A 27,958-nucleotide genomic window follows, 5' to 3' on the forward strand; every position below is an offset into this window, starting at 1 on the left:
TTTGCATTTGTGCTAATTGAGTCAATCCGGTCGGGTTACATTTTTGTACTTGTAGATCCCTCTCCCCGGATTTCAAAATGGCTTGTTTGTTAGGTGCCGATTTAGTAATAAATATTTTGTTTTGGTACCAATTAAGTCCTAAACCTTTTGCATTTGTGCCAATTGAGTCAATCCAGCCAATTAGGAATACAAAATGTTTAGGATTAAATTAGCACCAATGCACAAGGTCTAAGACTGAATTAGCACAAATAAAAGGTTTAGAACCGAATTGGTATAAATGTAAAAAATTTATGCAACAACCCAAATTTCCATCGGAGTGATTTACGTGCGGAATAGTCATTGTCGAGGCTTAGAGTATGTTAGAAATAGTGATGTGGAATCTGAATTAATGGTGTGGTGAATTGGGGGCTACAATTTAGCATGGGCATGATGAAATTAGAAATTGATAAACCAGAATTGCCATTAGTTGTTTTACTCTTCGATAGAGGGATCCGCGTGAAAGTTGGACTGAATTTGAGTGCGAAGCTTCCCCAAGGACCCCACCGATTGACGTAAGCATTTCCCACTATATAAACCCCCACACACTCTCTCTCTCCTCTCATTTTTCCACTCACCGGCACGGTTCTCTCTCTCACTCGAGCTCCTTCATGAGCTCCGCCAATCCGACATCGCGCCACCCCCATCTCGCTTGAGCTTACCTCAATAACAATGGCAGCGACGACAACTCCTTTAGCTTCACTTCCTCGACCCTAGCTACCCATCTCGCCTTGACGTCCGCTCGCACGTTCCCTTGAACCCTTACAACATCGAGAAGGAGAAAGTCAGTACGAGCTCATTCCGGCGGCGATTCAACCTCAGTTTTCTTTGAGCTTGATCTTAAGGCAAGTTAACATCTAACCTTACACTATATTGTCCAATAGTCGTTCAATTTTAGCGCGAATTGCCGATTGTGGAAATGGGTATAATGAATGGAGTTTTGGTTTGCATGGCATGGGAAATGCTAATGCATGTCAATTTTGATGGAAGGGTTATGTTTGTAGGACTATGGGGGTACGATCAAGAGCTAGTAAGGGTAATCGAGGAGAAAATTGATTTGGTTTGTCTAAATTGGTGTTTGAATCATGTCGTGAATACTTTGAATATTTATTCCCTTCGTCTTGTCTATCGATGACCTGTTGTGAAATGGATTTGGACTCATTAAGGGTGTTTAGTCGTGCATGTAGAAAGGGGGTATTTGCCCAATCTTGTCATACATGTTAACTTTGTCTGTTGGATTGTTTCTTGTGACACTAGATAATCTGTCTTTGTGATTTGATTTGATTGGTTACTGTCGCTAGAACAAGAATTATGGATTAAGCTAACGAGGGCATTTGATTTTGAGCCATTTAGATGACTAATTGCGATGTCGAGTAATTCTTCCACTAATTTTGCCTAATCAAATGATTAATTAGATAGTTTAATTGTTTGATTAGATATTTTTCTTGCTGAGTTTTGTACTCACTCCTTGTGAAATTCAATATTTTTCATATCATTAGCTATGTCGATTCATGGCGGCTTTCACCAATATGGTACTCCCTTAGTTATTCGGTTACTTGGGAGGAGTATCTTGTTCATAACTTCCTTTCGGTGCGTTTCTTCAAGTGTATCGCCTTGTTCCTGGTAGACATAGGATCACCCACAGAGCTCATCCCTATTCACTTCATGGCGGTTTATGTGTGGTGTGCGGGGCAGTTGATAGAACCACGCTACTATCCTCCTTAAGGTATGATAGGAGTAGTAGCGATGATGGTTCGGAGTAGAGGACGTGGATGGAGGAGTGCACTCGGTGTGGAACGGTTGTACGGGTAGGCTTTTGGGTTGGTGTTCCATGGTAGCTACTTTTTTATGTTGGCCGTGTGGTGGCGGATGATGGCGTCAATGGAATACGCCAATAGTTGTGGTTGAGATGGAAGCTAGTTACTTTTTTATGTTGTCTCCCTATGAATGTCTTTTTCTTTTGAAATGGAAATGGTAAGAAATTGGTCATGAATATATAAAAGAAAGTATTCTCTAATTTTTTGAATGATCTTGCTGATTGCGTGTAACAGTAGTGAACCTTTTGAGGTCATACCTTGTAGGCTTCGCATCTACATTTTCTTGTATGCACTAGTATGATGGCCTATTTTCCTTTTAGTCTTCCGCATGCGCCAAGTATACTCTATGTAATATCGAAGTAAAGCAGAGTATGTTAATTAGATTGATAGGGAGTCCGAGACGCTACGGCTCTGTTTGTTGCAAAGGAGAATGTTATATTTAAGACTAAATCGGCACCATAAAAAGATTTGGGATAGAATTGGCACTAATACAATAGATTTAAACCTTTTTTGACACTTGTTCCGTTGAAGAAGCGGAAGCCCTAGCTCTAAAGGAAGGACTCTTTCTCGTGGCTTCGTACTTTACTCTAAACAAAGAGGCTGATCTGAAGGTGGAGCTCGAAAGTGATAGCTTATTCGTATGTGGGCTTATAGAAGGCACTTATCTAAGCCCATGGCGCATCCAGGCTGCTATAAAGGATTGTGGAAGGAGCTTGGCCCAATTTAAAAGCGTTTCGATGGCACATTGTCCGAAAGGAGCTAATGAAGTGATGGACTAGATCGCAAAAGCTCTTCATAAGAAATTCCTCTCCTCTAATTGGATTACTAGACACCCGGCCTCCTTGAAATTTTTTATGTTTCGATATTAAACATCTTTGTTTTAATTAGGGCACTTAACGAATGAAGTTCCTCATTGAAAAAAAAAAACAAAAACAAAAGAAAGACATGCTTGAGCACGCTTGGGCATCTAACTCTCAAGGCTAGACTTGGAATTTAACCCCAAAACAACCGGGAAGACTCCAACGAAAGACTCAAATGTTGAGCATCGGCACATTCCCCAATTTCCAAGGCAATAGTCGCCTTGAAGGAATTAACAACGTCACGTTCATCAAACGGTTCAAACCTGGAGGCATCCATGAAACACGTAAGCAGCCCCCACACAATGACCCAACTACCCCTCTCTTATTTCTCTCGAATATCCCCTCCGAAACGACGAATTACATAGAGACTTCAGTCCAGGCTTACCTATTTAATGCCTCATGGCCATGGCGATTTGTGCCTTGTTCTTCCTCGAATTCTCCTGTGATCCAAGCAAGTCTCCCTCCCCGAAAGCACGAAGCCTCCGAGAAACTTCAATGACTGATTGAACAGAAACTCACCCACATCGATAAATTCTTTAATTCGCAATCGGCCGATGTTTTTTTTTTTTTTTAATCCTTTCTGCATGTAGGGAGGTTCTTGAAATTTGACTTCGTTTCCAGCTGCGAGTTTTCCTTGCGTTCGCTTGTTGTTCGAAGCGCTGCTAGTCGTCGTTGGATCTGCGAAATTTTGTTGGGTGAGTCCTCATGGCTCCTAATTTAATGTTTTAGCTTTCGTATTTTGTGTATTCGGCGGCAGCTGTAATTGACTTTATTTGGCGCTGGCGACTCCAATTTTGCAATGTTTCGTGCGTCAGAGTCGTTCATTTATGTCGCACGCACTCTTTCGTTTCTGGGTAGATGTCATGCCATTTAATGTTTGGTTTGGTTGCTGGGCATTTTTGTGTGAGAATCCTTGTGTCGGGAAATCTCTTTCTGGTCTTGAGGGCTGATTGAAACGGCCTTTGGGTGTTCTATCTTTCAAGATGAGCGCTTGACCAGCTTAAGAAACCATTTCAAATCACGAGTAATTTATTTTAGATTCCGATTAGTGGTTAATAATTGAGTTTTACCTTTCGATGCTGTTGTGTGAGTTGTATTTGTTCCTCCATTTTCCGTTTGCTTGCAGGTAGACTCAAGAAACACGATTTTATCCTGGGACAGTAGTCTGGAATCTTCTTTGTATCTGCTGTGTATTCCGTTGAAGTAATTTATGATTTTCAAGGGGGATCGTTTGCTTGGAGAAGTTGTAACAGGATTGCTTGCTGGAAGAAGTCGTAACAGGAATCAAGGATATAGTCTTTATAGTAAGCCCTAGTTATTTTTGCGATGTTAGCTGCAGAGTAACCAAATGAATGTTGTGGGAAAAGTTGGTAGCCTCATTTCACAAGGCGTATATTCTGTTGCCACCCCGTTCCATCCTTTTGGTGGCGCTGTTGATATCATTGTTGTTCAGCAGCAAGATGGTAGTTTTAGAAGCACCCCTTGGTACGTTAGGTTTGGTAAATTTCAGGGAGTTCTAAAAGGCGCTGAAAAGATTGTTCGAATAGGTGTTAATGGCGTTGAAGCCAACAACTTTCATATGCACCTTGATAACTCTGGTGAAGCTTGTTTTGTAAGGGAGGTTGATTCAAGTAAAGAAAGTAGTAGCAATGGCTTTGGAAAGGAAGCTGGTAACATGGACACTACATCGAATTATGATGGGAGTTTTAATGACAGGAACAAAAGTGTGGTTGGAATTTGCAGACTTGAGCACAGTGTCTCTGATTCTGGCGCTATTCAGTTGCAAGACGAATTTGAGTCCCCACGACAACTTGATCGGTCAGAATCTGATGGGGGGAAATTTTATGACTTCCAAGATGAACAATCTTCCCAGGATGGTTCGGTCGACTTATCAGAATATGGGTCTAACCGATACAGAAATTTGGAAGGTGACAATTTTGCAGAGGCTCAAAGTGCAAATTCAGAAGTGGTTTTGATCAGTGTGGATGGTCATGTATTGACAGCACCTCTCCCAGCATCTGAACGGGAGACTGGTAATGTTGAACTTAACACGCCTCAGTTTCATCTTGGCCCCGGTGAAGGCACTGACTTTGTTGAAGGCAGCGAGGAGTTTGGTTCAGGCGAAAATGCTTGGGCTTCCGACTACATTGGTAATATGAACACGTCAACTATTGATGTTGTCCGGTTTACTAATAAGACTAATGGTGCTTCTGGCCATGTCCTCGGAGTTTATGATGGAGAAGGTGAACATGCTTCTGTAGATAAAGAGCCCCAAAATGCCAAAGATCTTGAAGGAGACACTCTAGGTGATTTAGAAGATGCATATACAGGAATAAAGCGGGAAGATGTTTTTAAAAGCTGCTCAGAGCTACAAGAATTGGCAAATCAGAGTTTGGAGACTGACATTACTAGTTCCTCAGCAGAGTCTGATACTTTGCTACAGAAAGCATCTCAGACTCTTGCGGCAGTTGCTGAAACAGAAAATGACCAGAATATTGAGGCCCAAAACAATGACGACATATCCCCATCTCCCTCTTTGGGTACTGGGGCATCCATAGAGTTAAAAGTTGATGTTGGACCGGTCAGCAATGAGACATCACACAAAGATTTTATGGGTTCTGTCAGTATGGCTGACAGTTCTCTCAGTCTTCGAGAAACTGAGGTCGAAAAGATCGGTGCATCGTTGGTAATTGAAACTATGGGAAATAGTCCAGAGGACTTGGGTGAAGGGTCAGAGAGTTCAGCAGATAGCGAATTACTCAACAGTTAGGTGTCTTTAATAGATCGCCATCGTGAATTTATTGTTTCTTGTTTAACCCTTTAGAGATTGCTCATTTTCATTTCTATTTTTGTAGAATTTGAGATATCACTCTGTCAAAATGAACTCCATGCTGGAATGGGTTTGGATGCAGCAGCTAAAGCATTCAATGCGCACCGCATATGTGCAGAGGAATTTCTGACTTCGATGACATCGATTGTGAAGAATGAAAATCTGGTTGTGAGATATAAAGACAGGTACCTGTTGTGGGAAAAAGCTGCTCCTATTGTTCTAGGGGTAGCTACATTTGATGTGGACATACCTGTGGATTTGAATGACACCATCCCTGTAGAACCAGAAGAGGCAGTGAAGCTCGTCGATGCGGATTCTGTACTTACTCCTACTTCCTCTGGACGTAGATGGAGACTCTGGCATATTCCATTCAGAAGAGTCAAAACATTGCAGCATGAAAGCAGTAATTCCTCAAATGAGGAAACATTCCTCGACTCCGAACCTGCTTCCCAAAATGTTGCCACAGAATCAACTTCTGTAGCAAATCAGGATGTGAAGTCTCCCCACAAACAACATATAAGGACCAAAATCCCGACTAGCGAGCAGATAGCATCTCTGAATCTAGAAGAAGGTCAAAATAAGGTTACTTTTAGTTTCTCTACCAGAGTTCTTGGGACACAACAGGTATGCCTAAGACACAGCATTTGGATGCTGTCTGCTAATTTCGTGGTAGATTTCTTCTCCGATTGGTGATCTATCTGTCATTTGTAGGTTGATGCTCATATCTACTTGTGGAAGTGGAATGCAAAAATTGTTATCTCTGATGTTGATGGGACAATTACCAAGTAGGTTTCTTATACAAGCTAGACTATTAAAGTAGCCCTACTGCCTCTTGTTGTTCGGTGTTGATATTTATGCTTTTCTTTGAAGATTTACTGGGAACTGTCATTTATTTCCATCTTGGGTTATGTTCTTTTAACTTTATTATAAAAATTGTTTTTTCTATGAGCTGGGTCATTCTTATGTCTCTTAGTTGCACTTGTTTCCTGTCAATTTTCCTTCCATCATCAAGGTGTACACAGGGTTTTTTTGTTCAGGCTACATAGTAAGTTAGGTATCAAATATTATGTGCAATGACATGCCTTCTTCCTTGTACTTGCTCCTAACTATTATATAATTTGATGATTTATTTAAAGTTCCCTTATTTCCCCTTTTAGAAAAGGAATTCTCGTATAATTCTCTCATACGTGGCATAAAATACTTTTTTGATCAAGCAATGCAATTAGAAGGACATGCTCATTTGCTTGTTGGAGCTGTTGTCAGATTGACTGTAATGTTGTCATTGCTGATTCTTCGACTTCAAGTTTATATCAGCTACATATTGGACACACTTATGAGTTTCCTTCTATAGGTCTGATGTTCTCGGTCAATTCATGCCATTAGTCGGAAGAGATTGGACACAATCTGGAGTGGCCAGACTCTTCTCTGCAATTAAGGTATATTATGTTATTCTGCTGTCTTTCCAAGGAGCTATTCTTACATCGGCTGATGACATCTGAAGTGAAGGACATGGCCCTTCATGTTTCCCGTGGCCTTTTTGGTCATTTTAGTCATGGTAGTTGAAATGTTGTATTAAGGCTTTAAATTTAACTAATGCATTTACAACCATGTTTCCCATTCACAAAAATTGAATCTATTAGGATACGGGACCACAAAATACATTTACAATGAAAGTGTATTTGAAATGCTAAATCTTTTCTATTGAATCCTACACATTTTAATTGGTGCAATCTGGTAGAAAGTATAACTCGATAATTTAAACTCATAGGTGGAAGGACTACATGAATATCAGGCCTATTGAAACCTCATACACAAGACAATTGAGGAACTTTAACGCTCCCTCTCACATGCAAATTGTATTGAGAACGACACAGAATTGACGAGCGGGGAGTCTCACGTGGCATGGGGCAGAACTTGGTTCTGATGCTACGTTAGAAGGTCCAATTGTAAAGTTTAAGCTGATAAATGGACGGAGAGTACATGATTATATGGCCCATTGAATTCTTTAAATGAGCCATGTGGGATACTTTTTTGGAATCTTTTTGAGAAAGCACAATCAAGTTCTTTCGTTAAATTGTACCAGAATCACCAGTGCTGCACTCGAAAATTGCCTATAGGACTGATTGCACTTTAGGATTTGACTGCAATTTTTTGTAAATATTAAAAACTTGACTGCACTAGTTAAAAGATTGAGGACTCGATACTTGGTTGCAATTCATACATAAAGCTAGAGTGGTCCACTTTTCCCCTATAGAAAGGGTTTTTTCTAAATGCTCCTTCTGTATAAGTTTAATTTTACATATTAAACAAAGGACGTGGACTTAACTAAATCAAAGAAATTGGAGGCAGGACATAATAAGAAGAATATAGGCAGAATTATAAAGGTTTCCGCATTCATACTTTTGACGTGTGCTCTAATCTGATGTTAGGATATGAGTCCACAATTTCTTAACATTATGAAACTCACTGGAATGTATTTATATTCAGTAAAAGCATGTTGTGAGGCATACCCTCAGGAAATAGCAACCTGAAGTCAGATCTTTTGTTAGGAAGGAATAGGGGAGTCAATGGTCTTTTGGAGAATGTATTAGAAGGAACTCTCAAGAATCTTCATGAGACAGGGTTCAAACAGAACTTCAAGTATGTCAACCACTTCCTTTAGTATTTTAGAAAATGTCATACCACCATAAAGTGGTCGAGCTAGGCTAGAATGGATCACTTCTTTGGATAGCTCATTACAGTAAATGGGGCTGCTCAGCTTGGATGATCCACTTGGCTGCAATGTAGGATAAGTTTTCTGCATTAGGATTTGATCATATTTCAACATCCTAACTTCCATTAATACTTGTGAAACATGGTGATTTTCCTTTGATAATATTTGTACTGATTTCAATTTTGTCTTTGTGGCAGGAGAATGGGTATCAATTACTCTTTTTGAGTGCGAGGGCAATTGTTCAGGCTTATCTAACCCGAAGTTTCCTCCTTAATCTTAAACAGGTAATAGATTAACCTGATCCATTTCTTGTGTTTGTTGGTCCTCTTCTCCTGTTATGGGAAAATCAAGAGAGCAGGTTATTTGGGATTCTGTGCAACCTTACTAGTTACTACGAAATCATTAGAGGGTTAGCATTGCACATCTTTCTCACGAGAGTATGTTAGCTCTATTTGTGTTGACCTGGTTTCTTAGACCTGAATTCTAGATTACATCAAGAAGGTCATTTCTTTTGCGACCTATTTCTGTCATTTAAAGTCTACTATATCTTGACATTCCTTTAGCCATTAAGATGTCTGTCTTTCAACATACAGAAATATGTTTGGTAAAAAGAAAAACACATACAGAAATATGACATTCAGACTGGTTTTGCACTATTCTCTGGGATTCATGATGAGTTGATTCCACCTTGTTCCCTGGCTTATTTGTAGGATGGAAAAGCTTTACCGAATGGACCTGTTGTTATATCACCTGATGGATTATTTCCATCATTATATCGAGAAGGTGACAGTTATGTTTAAAATTGTCTGGTTACCTCTAGTAACTTTTACTTGGTGGTAAATTCATGTTCATTACATCCAGATAACGTTTGCTTTTGTTGTTGCATCTACTTCTGGATATTTGCTATGATGCTATCCACATCTTTTCAAAAGAAATAACTACATGATCCTTGCCATTCTCCGAACTGTTTGCAGTTATTAGAAGAGCGCCACATGAATTCAAGATTGCATGTTTGGAGGTAAATATCAAATCAATCACTTAGTGGAAAGAAATAACTACTCTATGCTGTAGAATGTCATTCCACAGCTTAGTTTGCTTTACGAGTGGAAAGTTCTTACTTTGCAGGATATCAAAGCACTTTTCCCTTCTGATTACAACCCATTTTATGCGGGGTTTGGGAACAGAGATACTGATGAATTGAGTTACAGGAAGATTGGGATCCCAAAGGGCAAAATATTCATCATTAACCCCAAGGTAACCATCCTTCCGAGGCCCCTAACTTCGACTACTCATGCTGTGTTCTCACTCGATAATTACTGTGCCTTGGCAGGGTGAGGTGGCCATAAGTCATCGCATCGATGTCAAGTCATACACATCCTTACATACCCTGGTCAATGACATGTTCCCCCCAACCTCATTAGTTGAGCAGGTAAACTGCATCTCTCTTGTGTTGTGCGGGGTGCCATTAGTGCTCTGAGGTTTTCTTCGCTTCTAATAGAAATCTATGTGGTTCCAGGAAGATTATAATGCATGGAATTATTGGAGATTCCCATTACCGGACATCGAAAGTTAGTTAGTAGCCTGTGTATATTTGCTATTTTTCACCGACTAGAGCACCAGCCCGAAGCCTCCTCCAAAGCCTTCTTACTCCAATTGTTCTATTTCTCTTGCATCTCACCTGCATGAAAAGTCTTTTTTGCCGGGGCGAAGAGCCTGCCCTTGTATTGAGAATGGCTGCATTGTCCCTCGTCCCTGTATTAGGTTACTGAATTATGCAGGGAAGCTATTGAAACTTCAGAGTTGGCAGTTTTTCATCAGTCACAACTGCTGATCCTATTCAAACCGTATAGCAGGCTAGTTCGAAAACATATTGTATAAGGGCTGATTCATGTTGTCAGTGGTTCAAGCTGTCATATCTGATCGGGAAAAGTCGACAATTCTTGGCAATACTTTGCTTCCCAATGTTCTAATGCCTCTGTTGGACCGGCAAATGTACTCTAGAGCTTGATAGTTGATACGTTTCTCTATTGTCTCTGTCACTTAGAAATTGTACCGTTGTTCCTATTGAAGTCTATCCAATCTTGCACCTAGTCCATAAAGTTCAAGGGTACATAGTTTTTTTTCATAATTTTTTTTTTCCCAGTTTCAGTTTAGTAGAATGTGGAATATGCTTGTCACCTAATGTTTGTCACCTAATGTGGAGTACCAGTTAGCGTCAGCAACTCGGGACAAGATTTGGAAAAAGTGGGAAATTGTCTGAAGTTATTGCTTTTATAGTTTTGGAATTGCTTAGTAATGGTAATGGAAATGAGCTCAAGAGCATGCAAGTAGTTGCACATCTCTAGTAATGCATGTAGTTTTGCAACAGAGTGCGCATTTGTGCAAGATAAAGATCTACAAAATCATTTAAAATGGCGGTTCTCCCCAGATCAACGGACTCATTTAATCATTAATCGACAATTTAATCTGCCATGTACAGAGGCCCAAGTTTATAAATTTATGATTTGATACGATAACTTTAGGATAATTATCAAGTCAAAAACTTCCATGTACGGACACCTAGTTATTCCCAAATTTTCCATTTTAATGAGGTAAACAAGCTTTTGCTCTCTTAAAATCCCGGATTTAGTTGATTCACATTGGTGAGATTGAGTTGTGTTCTTCACTTTCAAGGACCAAAGATCCATGCTTTTCTTCTTGGAATCCAGGTTCCATTTTTGCCATTGTTTTGAATTTCTCCATTTTATTTATAGCTGTTTTAGTTTTTCTTTTTTTAATCTTCATTCAAATTTTGTTTTCGACCAAAGTCTCCCTATTCCGTTTGCTGGAAAAATCGAGTGCTTGCCAGTCGGCGAAAATTTGGTAGGTCGACAAGCTTAGGTCTTTCTTTGAGACTACTTGACCACTTTTGATTTTTATTTGAAGTAAGATTCACTTTGGATTCTATTTTGAGAAAGTGACTCTACTTTAGGCTCTTATTAAAATTTTACTATATTTAGGACACATTGGTAAGATTGAAAAGTCTATAACTAAATTGGCATTGATACAATAGATTTAGTCTTGAATTGACAATTTTCATAACTTTGATGAATCTAATTTGTCTATATTTATGGTGGATAGTGCACTTGGGATCCAAAGTTTGTGATATCTTATGGATCCTATTAGATCTACCAAAATTTATAGTGGATCGTGTTTACTATGAAATCATTCTAAAGTAATCTTTTCGTATCTCTTAGTTTAGAGGAGCTAGTTTCTTTATACATTTATCAGTTTAAACTTGGTCCATTTATTATATAGATGAGTTCAGTATATTCTAACCGGTATTATCTCCGTTGTTGTATTTACAAGTCGATTAGTAAGCTTATCTAAATCTTATCGTAAATTCAACGCATTAAATCTTAATTCGTGTTCAGCTCCGGGCGGATAAGCTCAAGAGACCGAGGAAATAAGTTACAAGTAGATTACTAGTTGATGCAAGTATTAAATATAGCCACGTGGTTTCTCAACTTCCTCCCTTATGAGTTTTACCCAATGTTCACGATGCAAGAAGTCAATACAGGAGGTGCTGTGTTATCCGCTAATGGGCTCGGGCCACGAGGGGCCTAGTGGAGGAGAGCTTGAAGAGAGCGAGAGCGAGAGAGACCCGGGTGGGGCCCCGCACAACCCAATGGGCGAAGTTCGGATCCAAGAGGGAGTTCGACCAGGGCCCATGAGGGGGCCGACTAGGATGGATAAGGATGATAACCTAGTCCCCGTTTTGCCTCTTTTGCATCTCTTTTCGAGCTTAAGGCCTCCTTCGGCCTGTCTAACGCTAGCTTTTGACTTAATGGCGTAGGGCTTAACTCCGAAATAATTTGGGACCCCTTTGGTCACAGGTTTGAATTCCTCAATCGCCGCTCAATCCTAAGAAACATCGGGCCATCTGTGTTATAAGTTTGGCCGTGCCATGTTCGGGGCATGTTTGGTTCAGGATTTGGAAGGGGGCTTTGGGGCTTTAAAGCTCCTTAACCAAATGCAAATAGCGTTTAGTTCATTTTTTGCTCAATTTTAGAAAAATGCAATTGCATTTTTAAAGACCAACAGGCCTTTAGTATAAAGTAGCTCCGGAGGAATTTTGAAAAGTTGCATTTCCAAAATACAACTACATTTTTTTTTAAAAATTTTTTTGCCATTGCTCAACTTCCATAATTCTAAAAATATCCTCGAAAGGCCTAATTTTGTCAACAAAGGACAAGGCTCCGTGAACGGCCGCCCGCCTCGCCTAATGTCGGCAACCCCTGGCAAGGTCGGTTGGTGCCTTGATTTGGCTATTTGGCTGCTGGCGGTTGGCCAGAGGCTAGATCTAGTTACGAGATGTAGTTTTTACCAAACAACTTTCTTGTCACTATTTATTAATATTATTATTTTTTTATTTTGGAGAAATGTTCTCACTAGTTGGAGCGGCGCTGATCGCTCATTTCCATTATTTTCATTTGAAACCGAAGAACTCTCGCGGTCAAAATTGAACTCTCCAAGAAATACAGGGACCCGATGGCTGAAGAGGGGGAAGAAATTTGCCCCTCTTTCACATGACCGGGGGCCATTTGGTAAAATGGACACTTTGGCGCGAAACTAGTGGCGCAAGACCCGAACTGAAAACACCCATTTAATCCACATCAAGCGCACGCGTCTGTGCAAAGCCTGACCGCTTCGTTTCGAAAATTCCTTCTTTGCACAGCCTGGTGACACCAAGAACATTTCCAACGAACAATCACCGTCTTGAACAACCTAAAAAATAAAAAAATAAAAAAATAAAAAGTTGGAAGAATCGACTGAAGTTCACATTCGCAGTCCAGCGAATTCGTGTTCCGATCTCCGGGCGAGATTGTTTCGATTTGATTTGCGTCGATGTCGTGGATAAGAACGGCTGTCAACAAAGCAGTGGAGGTCGGAGGGCGGAACAACTTGACCAGAACCGTCCGCAGTTATGCCGATTCCGTCGTTCATCAAGCCGGCAACGCGGTCGCCGAAGGCGCCAAGCTCCTCCAGGATCGCATAGTAACTTCTCATTTCACAAATTTTCGTGTTTTAGTATGAACGAAATGGTGAAATCGTTCGACATTGATGCTGCGTACTTCCTGAATTGCGTCATAGATTGATGGTTCGAGGAGAGTTTGCTGTCCTTGCATTACTCCATTGTTCTGCCGATATTCTATAATGACATTTGCTTATCTTGAGATTGGATTCTCTGGGTAACGAGTCAGGCTTCGCTGGGGTTAGAGGTGATTGTAATTGAGGTTGCTACGATGTGCTTTGTTCAGATCAAGAACAACTGTCAACTGTGTCGTCGCTCTCATCACTGAAGTTTATACAGCTGAATTAGCCCTACCGTTTAGTTGTTGCTCCTTACATTGAGAATTTAGACTTTTGAACTTATCAAAACAGGGGGGACGGAGTTTGCAAAGCTTTAAGCAGGCTGCGAAAAGATTGGAGGAGATGTCTGTTTCCTGTAGAGGATTAGAGAGAATTCTGCTATTGCGAAGGTGGTTGGTTGCGCTCAAACAAGCTGAGAGAGAATCTGCGGGTTCGACTGGAAATGACCACCAAGTGACCGAAAATGGCTCTGATGAGTCCAAGGATTCGCCTAAGAGACAAACGTTGGTGAGTTTATCTGGTTCTGCATCTGCATTTCATCTGCAGCATGTGACTATTTAATATTATATTTTACAAGTTAATGTGTAGGATGTAAGGGTAGTAGTGTGAGCTGACAGATTCCTGTTTCTGGTTAGGGGTCATTTACCTATTCGAATAAGCATGCTGCATTGGATGTTTTTTATTTAGTGCTGAAGTTGAAAATTGGCGAAAAAATGGTTTTTTTAGAATGTTAGGGCAATATGGCTATCTGGTTTTTCATCTTCTATACTGCTGTAACTTATTTTTGAATTTATTTCTTGATTATGGTTAGGTTCATTACCATGATCCTGACCTTGGAGGTGAAACTCTGAATTTCCGTTATGTCTTTCTTCATAGTCAGGCACTTGAAGGCCTAATCATGTCCATGGTAAGTGGCGCATCATCAGCCGTATGATCAGAATTGTCTATTATCTGCTGATAGTTGCAAAGGTAGTCTTTTATTGTGTTACCATAAGACAGTTACCATCATCGGTATGGAAGCATATCATTTGCATTCTTATATGTGGCTTATTAACTTTCGTGATTTGTTGCTGCGTGAATCTATTTGGCAAAGTACCCACCAGATTGCTCTGTATGTAAATTACAGTGCCTTTGATGCTGTCATCAAGAGTGAGGCAGATGCACCTTTTTATTTACTTGGTGGGGCGTTCTTTCTCTTAACTGGTTATTGATGTTACGAATTGTAGTAAAGTCACAACCAGAGTCGTGATGACTACTTTTGAATGATTTGAAACTTTGAATTCTATGTGATGAAAAACCTTGTTAGATCTGCCAGTCAAGGTATTTATCTCTTCCTAATCATTTAATGATATGTCGATGCAATGCACATCCTGTCTAAGTTTTTGTCACTTTTCTTATTTCCATAACTCAACCAACTACAGCCATTGGGCAGGGACTAGTATGATTTAATTGAATGTGCACCTCTGGTCCTGAATTTGCCCATAGACAGAGTTTAACCGTAGGTTAACTGTTTTGTTGATTCAGATTCTTGAAGCACCTACCCAGGAAGAAGTTTCATTACTCCTGGAAATTTTCGGGTGATTTAAACTTCATTCTTTTGCTCTTCATTTACTTGAGTTGGGTGCTAGATTGTCATTCTCTGATTAGGCTGTTCTAAGGCCTACAAATTCCTTTTTCTCTGATTTCCATGTAAGCATATACTATGTTTGCTCTCGTTCAGGCTATGTCTTACAGGAGGAGTGGAAGTGCATAAGGCGGTATTGAGCAGCATTCAAGATTTGGCTAATGCATTTTCTGGCTACCTAGAAGAAGTACTTGTGAGGACTTAATAACGTTATACTATCATGCATGCATTTTCACTAAAAATGTAACGAGCAGGAAATAGATTTTGAACATTCAAAGTCCACCTACGTCTTTTTTCCACATTATTCACATAAGATGTTTGAATGTAGAACATTATCAATTGAAGTCTCAGTTCAATATGCTCATGATTGACAAAATGTCTTCATACATTGCTCTGTTATTCAAATTACAATACCATTTGAGTTGCGCCTATATCTAAGTGCTTGTCAACTTTGTAACCCAACTTGGTCAAAGAATGCTAAAAACTGTAACTTACTAATTGAACATGCTTGGCAATCTGCTTTATTTTGACCTCATTTACTCTCTTGAAACTCTTTATTTCACATTTTGCACCATATTGAGCAGACGGTTTATTTTTGAGATTGTAACTACAAAGTAGATAAATGAGGGAAGTTTGGGGATGTAGGACAAAATCTCTTAATGTTTATTGCCTTACCTCTGATTTCTTTCTTTCTACTTCTTGTAAATGTGTCTCAGATGTTAACTCTCATACCATCTTTGCGTTGATGAAAATTTGATCCTATCTGGATTCTTTTTAAGGATGGAACTGCGCTATTCATCTAAGCAAGAAAGAAAACATACATACCAACTGTAATATATATATATATATATATATATTCCCTAGTAAGAATACAATCATTATTCAAAATTGTAGTTTGAAACGAACATGTCACCTCAGGTGAAGCGAGAAGAATTGCTACAATATGCTCAAGCGGCGATTTCAGGGCTTAAGTTAAATGCTGAAGTCATAAGGTACTGCGATATACATCTACTGAACGTGCATGCTGATAAATTCTGCATGAAATGCACTTATTTATTTATTTGCATTTGGATATCCCGAAATCATCTTCTGGCTGTGATTTCGCTTCAGGACGTGTCAAGACCATGCTTCACTCATGCAGTCATAGTTAACTTATGATGTAGGGCAACTAATGTTAGCTTATGTTGTGACTTGCTCCATCTACTGTTTTTTATTCTGAGGTTCTATTGTCCTCAATCATTTAATTTACCCAACCATGTTGCTTCATTGCATTTGTAGGTTGATGAATTCTTTCTCTAAGTTATTATCGCCTGTTATACTGTAATATAACAGGAATTGTGGCCTGTCTCCTTAAATTGTCATGAATTTGTGGACTTCCCCTCCTCTTCCTCATATTCAGGATCTTATTCTGAAGTTCTTCATCTGCACTGACACTTAATTTTGTTCCTCGTTCTTTTCTAATTGATGCTTCTAGTTCATATGAATTCCTCATATGAGCCTGAAGCATAAGTCGCCATTGCTTTAACTCTCGTTCTTGGAAAGCTAAATAATGATTGGACTGTTGACCTGTCTTTGTATGTTGTTAGTTCACATGCAGCTTATTATAGAACCATCTGTTTATCCACTGCCTTTCATTAGTATGCTTTCTAATATGACTATTTGTCCTATTCATCTTTTCAAGATACGTGAGTGGGGCTTACTTTATCCTCTCATCAGTTGCAATTTGATGATGTTAACACCATTTCATCTACAAGGCAGTTATAGCGTTTTATCACTCATTAAGATGTAGGGGAGTTAATCCCTACGAAAAATTCTGCAACAAGATTACGTCACCAAAAATGAGCTGTAAAATTTCTAGGGCTATTGAATAAAGAATGACCACAGATTCTTTTATACATATCTTTTGTAACTTTCCTCAGAATATATTCATCACTTTTTACTAGCTCATACAACAAGTGTATCGTACTTTCAAAATACTTGAAAAATTTTCCCATGTATATGGCATTCCTGATTCTCTAGACAGGATCCTGACAAAAGCAGTAATGAAAATTTTCCCTTACAAATTTCCAGTAATGAATCAGGCATCAGCATATCACCTGAAGTATACTCAGATGGATAGCATTCAAAGAACAAATGAGATCTAGTTTCATCATCATGCTCACAAAAAGATACAAAGAGAATGATGTTGCATTCCTACTTGATTAATCTGTTTTTCAAAGGAAATTAATCACGGAAAGCAAGCCATGAGATAAAACTGCTCACAGCTTAGGATGTTTAGGTTAAACCAAACAAATATGCCAACTGATCTTAGTTATTGAAGGCTGCAGGGTAGAAAAAAGCAGTTGCTCATGTGAATTTTACTATCTTTTGTGGCCTTCCAAATGGCCAGCATCTTCTTTAGAGACATATAAACAGCACTGCAAAGAGACATTTGTATGTGCAACAATCCATAACTGGCGGCACCCCGACCCCAATCACCATCCTTTATTAGAGAAGCTACTTTTAGAATGCCTTTGAAAATGGGAATCATAGAAGATTCTACGCCAAATCTTTGAACCGGAACACTTTCAGGATGCCAGTAATCATGCCGCAGATACACCTTCTCATCATTGCCAATATTCCTGTAGAAGTGTGGTTGAAGGAAGTCTCTCATCCGGAGTAGTTTCCTCCGTGAACATTCATATGGAATTATAAGGCACCAAAGCACCTGCCTCGAATGAGATAAGCATGAGCCCATGTAATCCAAGTAGGTCCAAATTGCAAAGCAAATGCTATAGGGTCTTCATTATTAAAGGCAGGGTTCTGCAATTCCATATCTGTCAAGCTAAGTTCTCCACACCTTTATCAATATTGGACTTCCTTACTCATGAGAATGCATCACCATTTTGTTTCAATAGATGAATTATTGCACGGATAGTTCATGTTAACTTGTTATCGCCCATTGCTTGAATATGGGTTCGAATGGGCTTTATGTACATGTGGTTTCCCTCCACCTAATTGGTTAAGCTTTTGGGTTGGACATTTAACATGGTATCATAACCAATTTTCAATTGTTCATACCCCATTAATAGTTTGTTTGGCATGTGGGTCTTCTGTTTCCTATCGCATGTTCTTTAACTCCCATTGTCATTATTCATCTGCTTCGCACGTGAGAGGAGGTGATACTTTAAATAATACATTATTTAGCATGGTACTTTTACCATTGCATGAGAAGCTGAGAGCTAAATAACATGTAACAGAATGATTCCTACAATCATTATCACGGGAGTGGTAATCCTGTGTACGCCGTCTTCGTTTATATTGTTTTTTTTTTAAGCAGTAATGACAGGTCATGCAGGTACAACATACACTGCGGTGGAACCATTTATTAAATGTGCCACTAATTTTCTTTTTTCTATTTATTTTTAAGTCTGTTCTTTTGCAATATTCTTGGTGATGGATCACCTAAAAGCTGAGCATGCTATTTTGTGGTTCTTCGCCAACCCTTCAGTCTCCTTAACTTGCTTTTATGAGCTGTTTGTTTCATGCCTCAGAATAGATTCCAAAACCTTCAGCCTCAAGGAAGAACTCAATAAAATGAGCTCACTGCCGCAGCCTTTGGATAAAGATCATGAGAAATTGTCTCAAGAAACAATTGTTGTGACAAAAGAGGTAAGATTGATCTAGAGAGATTAGTGATATAGGCATTCAAAGCACATTTTAGATATAATATGATTGTCTTTTGGCCTCTATTAGTAGAGAAAATTCTCTCTAATACTTTTACGTATCTGTCGCCTATATTTAGTGAACTAAGGTAAAAAGAAAATATGATTGTAATCCGATGCAGGGCCTAGAGCATGGAACTTTTTCTCTACCTTATATGCTGGTACTTCTGAGTTGCGGTGTTGCTTTCAGAATTGCTGGCATCAGTAGGCATTATTTGGACACTCAAGTTAATATCAGCTGCCTAGGCCTTTTTTGGCTACTCCTTCAATTTTCACTATGCAAAATGCCTATATCAGTATTAGTATTATAACACCACACTTAGTGAGGTAAATGCTGCATTTGATTAATCATGTATTCGGAGTTATTGAATGCTTATTCCTGGTTAAGGATGAAGTTGGACCTTTGAATTTCTTTTAGGTGTCATTTTGACTAGCTTTTCTGATTTTCTCTTAACAAAGATTTAGATAGACAAAATCTCATGGAAATTAAACTCCACATATTGAAAAATCACTATTGAGAGTTTGGATTTTTTTTAGCTAGTTAATTTCCGTCCTTTGTTTCAGATGATAAATGTACAAAATAAGCTCAAATACTTGAAACAGAGTAGATTTGATTCTGATCACTATGATAAAAATACAAGCTATTAGAGCCAAATGCTCTTGTCCTTCAGGATATGGAAGAGGCACAGCTGCAAATTCAACTATTTTCCATGATGGAGTCACTGCTACTTACAAAGAAATCTTTGAGAAATGGGGATACTCCCCATCTTCATGCTGAAAAGGTCAGATTTTATTATTAAGTAAACCTCATTCTTTGAAAGAAATCCAAGTATCAAAACTGAAACTTTGACTTAGATTTTGAGTATTATGAACTCTGATAGATATATAGTTTACTCTCATTGTTTTGACCTGCGAAACGGAAAGGCTTTCAAAAAGTAAAAGAGTCATGAATTCTTCTTACATGGGATATCTGTGTCCTCATGTATTAACCACCAAAGTGTAGTTGCGTCCTCATGTTTTTGGTCAATTTCTTGCCAAAAAATTATGAAATATTTAGTCTATCACCATTATCCAATGTATATTGCCGATTACTTTATTGGGATTTTTGTCCTTTGTGCATCAGTGTCATTCTAGTTAAAATCGCGATTTAACTCGTAAGATAATGTGATTTTTTACAGGTCGTATAATGAGAATCATGTTAAGTCGGTTAAAAATCGCGGGTTGAAATCGCTGAAATTGCATTTGAATTGCTGAAATCATTGAGATGTTGAATTGTGGTGGCTGTTTTTCTTTTGTCCAGGTGCACTTTGTTGGGAATTTTGGGCTCTTTAAGCCCAAGAGCCCAAAATCTGACTAAAACAAGTTCAATGGCATTGAGGAAACTGTGTTTCACTGATGCCTAACTGAATAAATAAATAAAAAAAAGAAAGAAAAAGAAAGGGCCTTCTCTTGTTGCTACAAACATGTATGGTGTTCCTGTTCAGACAGCTCAGTTCTTGCTTTAATTTCTTTTTATTCGTAAATGGACCACTGGCTATTTAGAACTGGATGAAGGAACTTCTTTGTTTCTCTGTATGAGTTATATTGTTGTTTCTTCAAAAAAATTATTTCAGAAAAAGAAAAGAAAAATAAGTATTTCGGAAAAGCTGATACATTTTTTTCTTTTTCAAAATGAATTTCATCTTCATGGAAGTGTTACTATTAGTATTCTGTTTTTTCTGAGTTTCCACTAATATGTTATCCAGTTACTTTGGCTATGCTTATAATTTGAGACTACAATGTAAATTTATTTGTGGTGCATCTAAATTTTTGAGGTACTATGACTGTTTTCATTTATCTATATCTGAAAAACCAAATTCAGGTAATATTAAGTAGATTTACTTACGCGAGTTGAGAACTAGCTGATTGGTGGTGCTGATGTTATGAGACATGGACCATTTACTTGGTTCATGTTTAGTCTGATAATGTGGACTCATATGATCAATTTGACCGGGACTTACAAATTTTAACAAGTTGTTTTACTAAGTTTCTGAAATTTTACGACTTTACGATTCGATCATATGATCTGATTTCATGGGAACCTCACTTATCTTAATTGAAAAAGCAAGTTTGAATACCTTGATCAGTGTTGTTTCCCATAATTGTCATGCATCTTCAAACAATTTACAGACTTTCTACTGAATTTGTGACCTTTGGTTAGTGTTTATAAAAGTCTCGATACTATTTAGCTTTTTGCTTCCTGTACCGTTAATATGACTTCTTGCACTTGGCATTGACCATGTTAGACCTAAGTTTATTAACCATACGTGCATTTTCCAACAGTCTAAAATGAGGAGCGAGCCTTCACACATGAGATGACAAGTATGGTATTTATATTGAATGATCAGGTGGCAGTGGCAATATTAACTTTGAGCCTTTTACAGGGTTGTGGAAACATATTGTGGGCCCTTTGGGAGGTCACATAGAAGATGTGAGGCTGCTAGAACTGCATGCTTGGTAGTAATGGTTAAGGCCGTTATGTGGTAGCTATTAGTTGGTATTGGAACAGAGTGATAACAGTGTCGGGTTTAATTATGGGAATAATTTTTACCTTGTTTTTTTTTTTTTTTTTTGGGTCGAATAACTTGCTTCATTTGACAATATAATGAATGCCTTTTTTTTTCTTTCTTTCTTCAATTATGGCTCCATTTGTTTCACGGAAAATGAATGATTTGGAAAACAATTTCCTAAAAATAATCGCTTATTGAATAATTAACTAATGAAAAAGGTTTTCATTATCGACAATGACTTATGTCTAAACATTTTTGTGGATGATGAAAACATTTTTTGTTCATTCATTTTCGTAACCGACACAAGTGTTCATTTTTAGGAAAATGTTTTCCATATCGTTTATTTTTTATGAAACAAGCAGGGCCTAAATGGAAGTTCCTCATGGAATAAGGATAAAATGCCCAAAATGCCCTCAATTTTTTTTTTTGTTAATATCATATTTATTCCGTAGTTAATAGCTATTAATTAACAAGTGATGGAGATAGTAAAGATTTATGCGAGTATAAACTGTCGATCCATCTATTTTTCAGCTCCTAATTATTTCGCTGATGCCATAGGTATGAATAAGGAACAATGAATATGATTTTCCTCTTGGTAGTTTGTGTCGAGGGTCTTGTTATACTAACTGCAAAACGTGCAGCATTGAGGTGTTTATGATGTGCACCATTATTAACATGTCCTCCCTAGGAGATGAGCTTCACATCCTAGAAAGCACAAGAATCACTTCATGAATGCATTCAAGTGGCTTTTGGGTTGAGCATAAATGAGAAGGCTCATGAGATGATGATCCACACCGTGATATTGAGTACATCCATATATTGTAGTTGAATTGAGCTAGGGGGTTCGAAATCTTTCCGCATCTAGTTAGGATGTGATACAGGAGGTTGAATTGGCCGTGAAGGAGGTAACAAAAAGAGATAGATATCGTTCTAAGTTTCAGCATTGTCAAATAAACCCATAGTCGTGTAATGTGATTCAGGCAGATGAGAAAACCTGATAAATTAATGGGATTTACCATTTTCAAGTTTTGCTCCTTGGAGTGCAATTATGAATGCCTAGTCTATGTATTTATGTCATATCAGTCTTTTGTGCCAACGTTATGACTTTCATGTGTTCTAATTGGCCATCTGCAATAGCAACTAAGTACACCAATGATGAGTTCCAAGACTCAAAATTGTCTTGTCAGAGGTGTCTCAACTAAATCTTGACTGGGAAGCTTTATCACGTGGGCTGTATATTCTATTTTTGGAACATACGATGTAAACAACGAAAAAAATGGTACTCAGGTTTCACCCAACTTTTTAGCTCCACATTTTTAAGGAAACAGGAAATTGCACTTGCACATTTCTTATTCTGTCATGGTACCTTTGCTTTGCTTTTTAATGTTTTCTTGGCTTTGCAGCTTATATTCTTAAATTTTTTGTACCACGGAATAGTCAATGGAACAAAGATACAACTGACGAACTGCTGCTTGCTCTTATTCTTGCCATGAGCCCCCTTGTTGTTCCTTTGTCTTTTTTTCACCTTTTTTACTGGGTTATGGTACATGAGTAACACTCTCAGTGGTTCTTAGTTAGTGTTGTGATCTGTCACGTCCCAATCTCTATATCTCATTCTTCATGTGGTTAGTCTTTTGCAGGTAAAACCATCCTTTCATACACTTCACATGTGAACATTTCTCTGCAGGTCGATAAATTGAAAGTGTTGTCAGAATCCCTTGCTAATTCTTCCTCAAAAGCTGAGAAGCGCATCTCAGACCACAGGTTTAGAAGCATTTGGATATTGTTTTTGTTCATATATTTTCTTCTTTTAATGCATTCATTAAACTTGAAGCACTTCTAAATAGTTCCGGAACTTGGTTGCATGTAAAAAGAAAATTGCTGAAGGTTCTTTAGTTGGATGAATCATTGTAGTTAACAATGTTCTATAGGTGAATGACTATCAACTTTTTCTTCTAGGCATGTAACCTGTAGGAACTTCAGCAAGTGAGACTGTGACAGTTGAGACTGGCATAATTGGCTGAAGACAAGAGAGTATATCTTTGATGCAGTATATATAGGACATTGGCTTGCATGAAGTTCTGTCTTAAATGTAACGCCACAGGAACCCTGGGGGTGGTTATATGGAAGTGATGCTAGAAGAGATTTATCTCTTTCCCCTACAATCTCATAGGAATTCACTGTAACTTTTGCTCGTACCTTTTCAAATAAACCCTCTTCAATCAATTGACTAGTGTGACCAACGGCAATGCCCAAATATATTTTTGCTATCCATTGTTCTGAACAGCAACCTGATGTCCATTTCAAGTTTCTCATCCAAATTGGCATTGCCTCTTAGGGTACTAGTTATTAGGTGAACTAACTGACGAAGCTTATCTTGGCCGAAAAATAATTTAAGGGTCCCAGCCTGTTGAATGTGCAGTGGTAAAGCCAAAGCTTGAATTGGGCGGGGCCCACATCGAAGTGGATATATGATCAAGAAGTGGGTATACAGATATTATACCATATATATTTTTTTGGTCAAAAGATATCATACCATATTAGAAGTGGTATTTTTGCTGCAATTTAATAATGCCGACAAGTCCTCTGTTTTGTTAAAACAGATATACACATCTTAACTAACATGCACAATTTCTGGTGGAATTAAGAAGGGTTGTTCTCTTGAAGAAACCATTGCTATGGTGATCTAGGCACCACGTCAGTGTTTTGCATGAAAATTGATCAGATTCCAGGCAAAGTGCATCACTTGAAAAATTAATTGAAAATCTTGTGCAATTTGTGAATATGATCAAAGTTCAGTGACCAAATTGGATAATAGCTAAAGTGAAGTGACCACCAATGAAATTTACCTTAAAAAACTTGGATAGTCCATTGGAGAATCTAGGTCTTATCTTTTGGTCTTATGTTGAAACTCATGGGTTGGCTTTGTTTGAGTACTAACAAATGAAAACATTAGTAGCCATTCATTCATATGAAGAGAGGCTTATTTAGGGGAAGACAGGTACCAATCAAATGATCATATTCAGGGTTGGAAATTTGAATCGTTTGAAATCTTGGCAAAGAGGAAGCTGCTAATTGAATAGTCACAAGTCCTTATTTAGATTAAGAAGCTATCATCTGGTACATGAGAGATATGAATTGTGCTTCTTCAACAGCCAGGACCATTTTACTGGTGGGAAGTGGAAGGTGTATTAGTCAGAGTCCCTTATTGTACTTTTCCCAATCTGGTTATTCTTTAACTCTAAAATTTGCGTGCTCTGCAATACAGCTTATTTGATTTGATATTCATCTGGTCGTTCTTCTCTTCTTCCATGGTCCAAGCAGATCTCACAAAGAAGAAGCAGTCAATTTTCGTGTGGCTAAAACAGCAGAAATGAGTCAACTTGAGAAGGTAGTCTGTCTAAATAGAGTACAGCATTTTTTACTACTTTCAGCCATAAGGAGACGCGTGGCATAGATACCAATCTCTTATTAGTTCAATCTCCTAGTGAAGGGTAGCTTCATCTGTTCTGTGCTGCATCCATGCAAATCTTTCTCGCTCGCCTTGTTCACCATCCAATGTCACTTTCGGTTTACAATTGTGCGCAAGGTCAATGAGTCAACTGTTACTGTGCCTATTTTCATGATTTACCCCTTTGTCATTCTCTTATGAATAATACCTCTAACTGTTATATTGGTATTTAAATCTATCACATTGCTAGGTTAGCAGGCCATACTGAAAGCACCTCATATAGGATTGGTGTTTCAGGACACGATTCTGACACATTTTCATACACTATTCAGGAGCTGGAGGTGGAGATGGAAGAACTTGAGAAGCAAAAGGAAACACTTGAAAAAGAACTGAAAAAGGTTTGGTTAGTTCGAATTTTGAATTACAAGTAATCTTGGGAGAAATCAATCTTCTATAATTTCTGTCTTCTCGAGCTAATTGAACACTTGAATTTTGAAGAGTACGGTGATGGTTGCATATGATGTAAATTCTTGTTGTTTGATATGAAAATTGCCTGTGCAATCACGAGGAAAATCTTGATTTGTGAGTGTTGAACCTGGATTTGAGTTCTGTGGTGGCCTTTATTTTGGGTGTAGGTCAATGTTTCACTCGCTGGTACTCGTTTACACCTTCAGAATGCCAGAGAGGAGAGAGAGCAGTTTGATGAAGCCAGTAACCAGATTCTTGTGCACCTAAAGTGTAAGGTATTTCATTCTGTTTCTCGAATAAGACATTGGTTTTGTAGTTTGATTGTGTTTTATGGTTTGACACTGAACAAATTTTTTTAATTTCCTATCATGGTCTTCCAATAGGAAGATGAGCTATCAAGATCAGTTCTCTCATATAGAATGGAATCAGATGTTGTCAATACGTGGATTGATTTTCTCGAAAATACGTGGACTCTGCAAACTTCATATATAGAGGACAAAGAAAAACAAGTTAAGTATGTGATCTACTTTCCCCAATCAGCTAGCATTCTTTCAGATTAGCTCAGCTGCTCTTTACACCTTTGCTATAAATGCATGAGAAAAATGGAACTTTAAGTAGTCTGCGCTAACCTCTTGTTTTCTCAAGGGCAAGTGATGACAATGACATAAGCAATCTTCTCAAGTAAACTTGGTGGGGTTTCATTTCCTCTTCGAATCAACAAAATTAGGCTGCAAAATGCTCTCATGTAAATACTCAAACTGTTGCCAAAAGAAAAAGAGAGAGGCTTAGTCACAAGGATTCATATAAAGGAGAATGAGCGCAGGGATTAGATGTCCGAGGTGAAGTGCCTCGAATAACCATTTCCAGATGTGAAAACCGGTCTTGGTTGTGATTTTCTTTTCTTTTTCTTCCCTTTCTTTTCTTGAATTTTTCTGTTGTATGTTTTTAAAACAGAGTCTTAGATATAATTCTGTTCTTTCTTTTCAGTTTATCTTCTACAAATTTTGAGTATTTTTGTGGCTCCCTGGATCTAATGATCATTGCTAATGTACATATTCAAGTGGTGAACTGGAGAGATACGGAGATCATTTTGTGAGTTTGGTCATTCAGCTTCTCTCAGCTTACAAGGTATTATTTGTCTTATTCTGCTAGGACCTGTTCATGATGTTCAGCTTCATTTGCCATCTGGTTTTACACGTTCTTGGTTCGTCTTTTTCATTCATTGTATTATACATTTTTGACTAGGAAGGGTTGGGTTCATCACTTGCTTCCATCAAAGAAACTGTGGAATTCCTGGGCCAAAGTCCAAGGTATCAACCCGTGCTATATTTAGAATATTTATCACTTGGTTGAAACTGCTCTATATATGATTTTGGATGTCAGATCTGAAAAGGTACCCAGTATGAATGAGCAAGATTCAAAAGAGCTTAAATCAAAGAGAAGATACGAAGAAGACTATCTGGATCTTGAATCCAAGGTAAGCTAGCATACCCTTCCAGTTTTTCCCCCACTTTTGCCCGAAGCAAATAAGTTTTAGTTGATCAGTCAAATCAGTGACGTTTCAGGAGTCGAATGCCCTCATTGTTGCTTAATATTTCTCTAGTTGCTTAACTTCCACTACGGATATTGAATTATCAAGTTAATTTGATCCTTTATCAAGTGCAACTATCATATCATATCTACTCGAGAGATTCTTTTTGATATTTCAGTTTTTGACGACCTTAAGCACAGTGGAAGCAATTAAAAAGCAGTTCTACATCCAATCCCAAGACACTTTCAGGTACAATATAGTGTTTATTATGGTGTGTTTCTGGTCAATAGAGAAATTCTTGTGAAAAGAGCGTCCATCTTTCATGCAGGAAAGATCATGAAAAGGTCAAAAAGCTATTTGCTGCTCTCGAAAAGATAAAAGACGAATTTGATTCTATAGAGAGACCAGGTTTGGAAATTGAGACTCCTCCACAAAAATCACAGGATCCACCGACAAATGAGCATCAGATTAGTTCAGCTTCTGCTTCGGGTAAGGCGTCCCAAAACTCTAGAGAACGTGAAGTAACGAATGGTTCTTCTATTGAGGTAGAGAAGACCCCGAACACGAATAGCCATCCTGTAAAGCTGGAAGTGGATTTTGACAAGGCTGACAGAGACCATTTCACCGATGAAATTGGCGACTGGGAATTTGATGAGCTTGAGAAGGAATTCAGAGCCATCCTTTGATCAACTGGGATGTAAACACCATTACCAGGCACCAAACAAGTGATTGGTCCTGTAGAGAGAATTTTACGTAGAATTCTGATGCTTCGCGAGGAAGGAAGGTGATAGGATGATGTAAATTGTACGTTTTGATTCTGTAACGAGGCATGAGCTTTTGTACAATCCCATATGCAATTCACGTCCGATGTTTAACATCTATATACCGTAAAAGCCTTCCAACGCACAATAAGCTGCAAATCCTCGAATGATGGAGGCGAATATTTTTGTAGTAGAAACAAATGTCACTTGCTTTAGCAAACCTTGCTGAAGTAAACGTTTTCATTATCACTATTTGAATACGCGCTACGAAAATCTAATCAATATGCCTACTAATCAATCGTCACCCCTCCCATTGATGCAACTCAGTCCAAGGGAACTGAGTGTGATAACACTATTAGTTACTTCAACACAAATAATGTAAGTCATACACGTGATGGATCCAATGTTGTATGGTGTTTTTCCTTGTAGAAATTGGCGGTAGAGCAGTGTACAATTGCACGGCAAAAAGTAACTTTTGAAA

General features: G+C 38.3%; 2 protein-coding genes across 3 annotated transcripts; both read left to right on the plus strand.

Moving 5' to 3' along the window:
• The first annotated feature begins 2,853 nt into the window (after positions 1-2,853).
• Positions 2,854-10,378, plus strand: LOC115735093 (phosphatidate phosphatase PAH1). Of its 2 annotated transcripts, none has more exons than XM_048271148.1 (11): positions 2,854-2,997; positions 3,840-5,478; positions 5,569-6,167; positions 6,255-6,328; positions 6,895-6,979; positions 8,454-8,540; positions 8,967-9,039; positions 9,231-9,274; positions 9,382-9,510; positions 9,587-9,685; positions 9,773-10,378. In XM_048271148.1, the coding sequence occupies exons 2-11, from the start codon at positions 4,062-4,064 to the stop codon at positions 9,827-9,829; spliced, it is 2,664 nt and encodes an 887-aa protein (XP_048127105.1). In that variant the 5' UTR covers positions 2,854-2,997; positions 3,840-4,061; the 3' UTR covers positions 9,830-10,378. The 2 variants fall into 2 exon arrangements, with proteins under 2 accessions (XP_048127105.1, XP_048127104.1); XM_048271147.1 differs by lacking the exon at positions 2,854-2,997 and adding an exon at positions 3,036-3,408.
• A 2,541-nt stretch (positions 10,379-12,919) lies between these two features.
• Positions 12,920-27,707, plus strand: LOC115735194 (intracellular protein transport protein USO1-like). Its single transcript, XM_030666318.2, has 18 exons — positions 12,920-13,293; positions 13,681-13,896; positions 14,201-14,296; positions 14,914-14,966; positions 15,110-15,206; positions 15,932-16,005; positions 18,547-18,664; positions 19,389-19,499; positions 22,954-23,030; positions 24,591-24,657; positions 25,050-25,115; positions 25,353-25,460; positions 25,569-25,699; positions 26,247-26,313; positions 26,431-26,495; positions 26,569-26,662; positions 26,895-26,965; positions 27,045-27,707. Exons 1-18 carry the CDS (start codon positions 13,144-13,146, stop codon positions 27,400-27,402), a joined length of 2,019 nt encoding a protein of 672 aa, XP_030522178.1. The 5' UTR covers positions 12,920-13,143; the 3' UTR covers positions 27,403-27,707.
• The last annotated feature ends 251 nt before the right edge of the window (positions 27,708-27,958 follow it).

This window comes from Rhodamnia argentea, chromosome 10 (genome assembly GCF_020921035.1).
Source record: "Rhodamnia argentea isolate NSW1041297 chromosome 10, ASM2092103v1, whole genome shotgun sequence".
Classification (NCBI taxonomy): domain Eukaryota; kingdom Viridiplantae; phylum Streptophyta; class Magnoliopsida; order Myrtales; family Myrtaceae; genus Rhodamnia; species Rhodamnia argentea.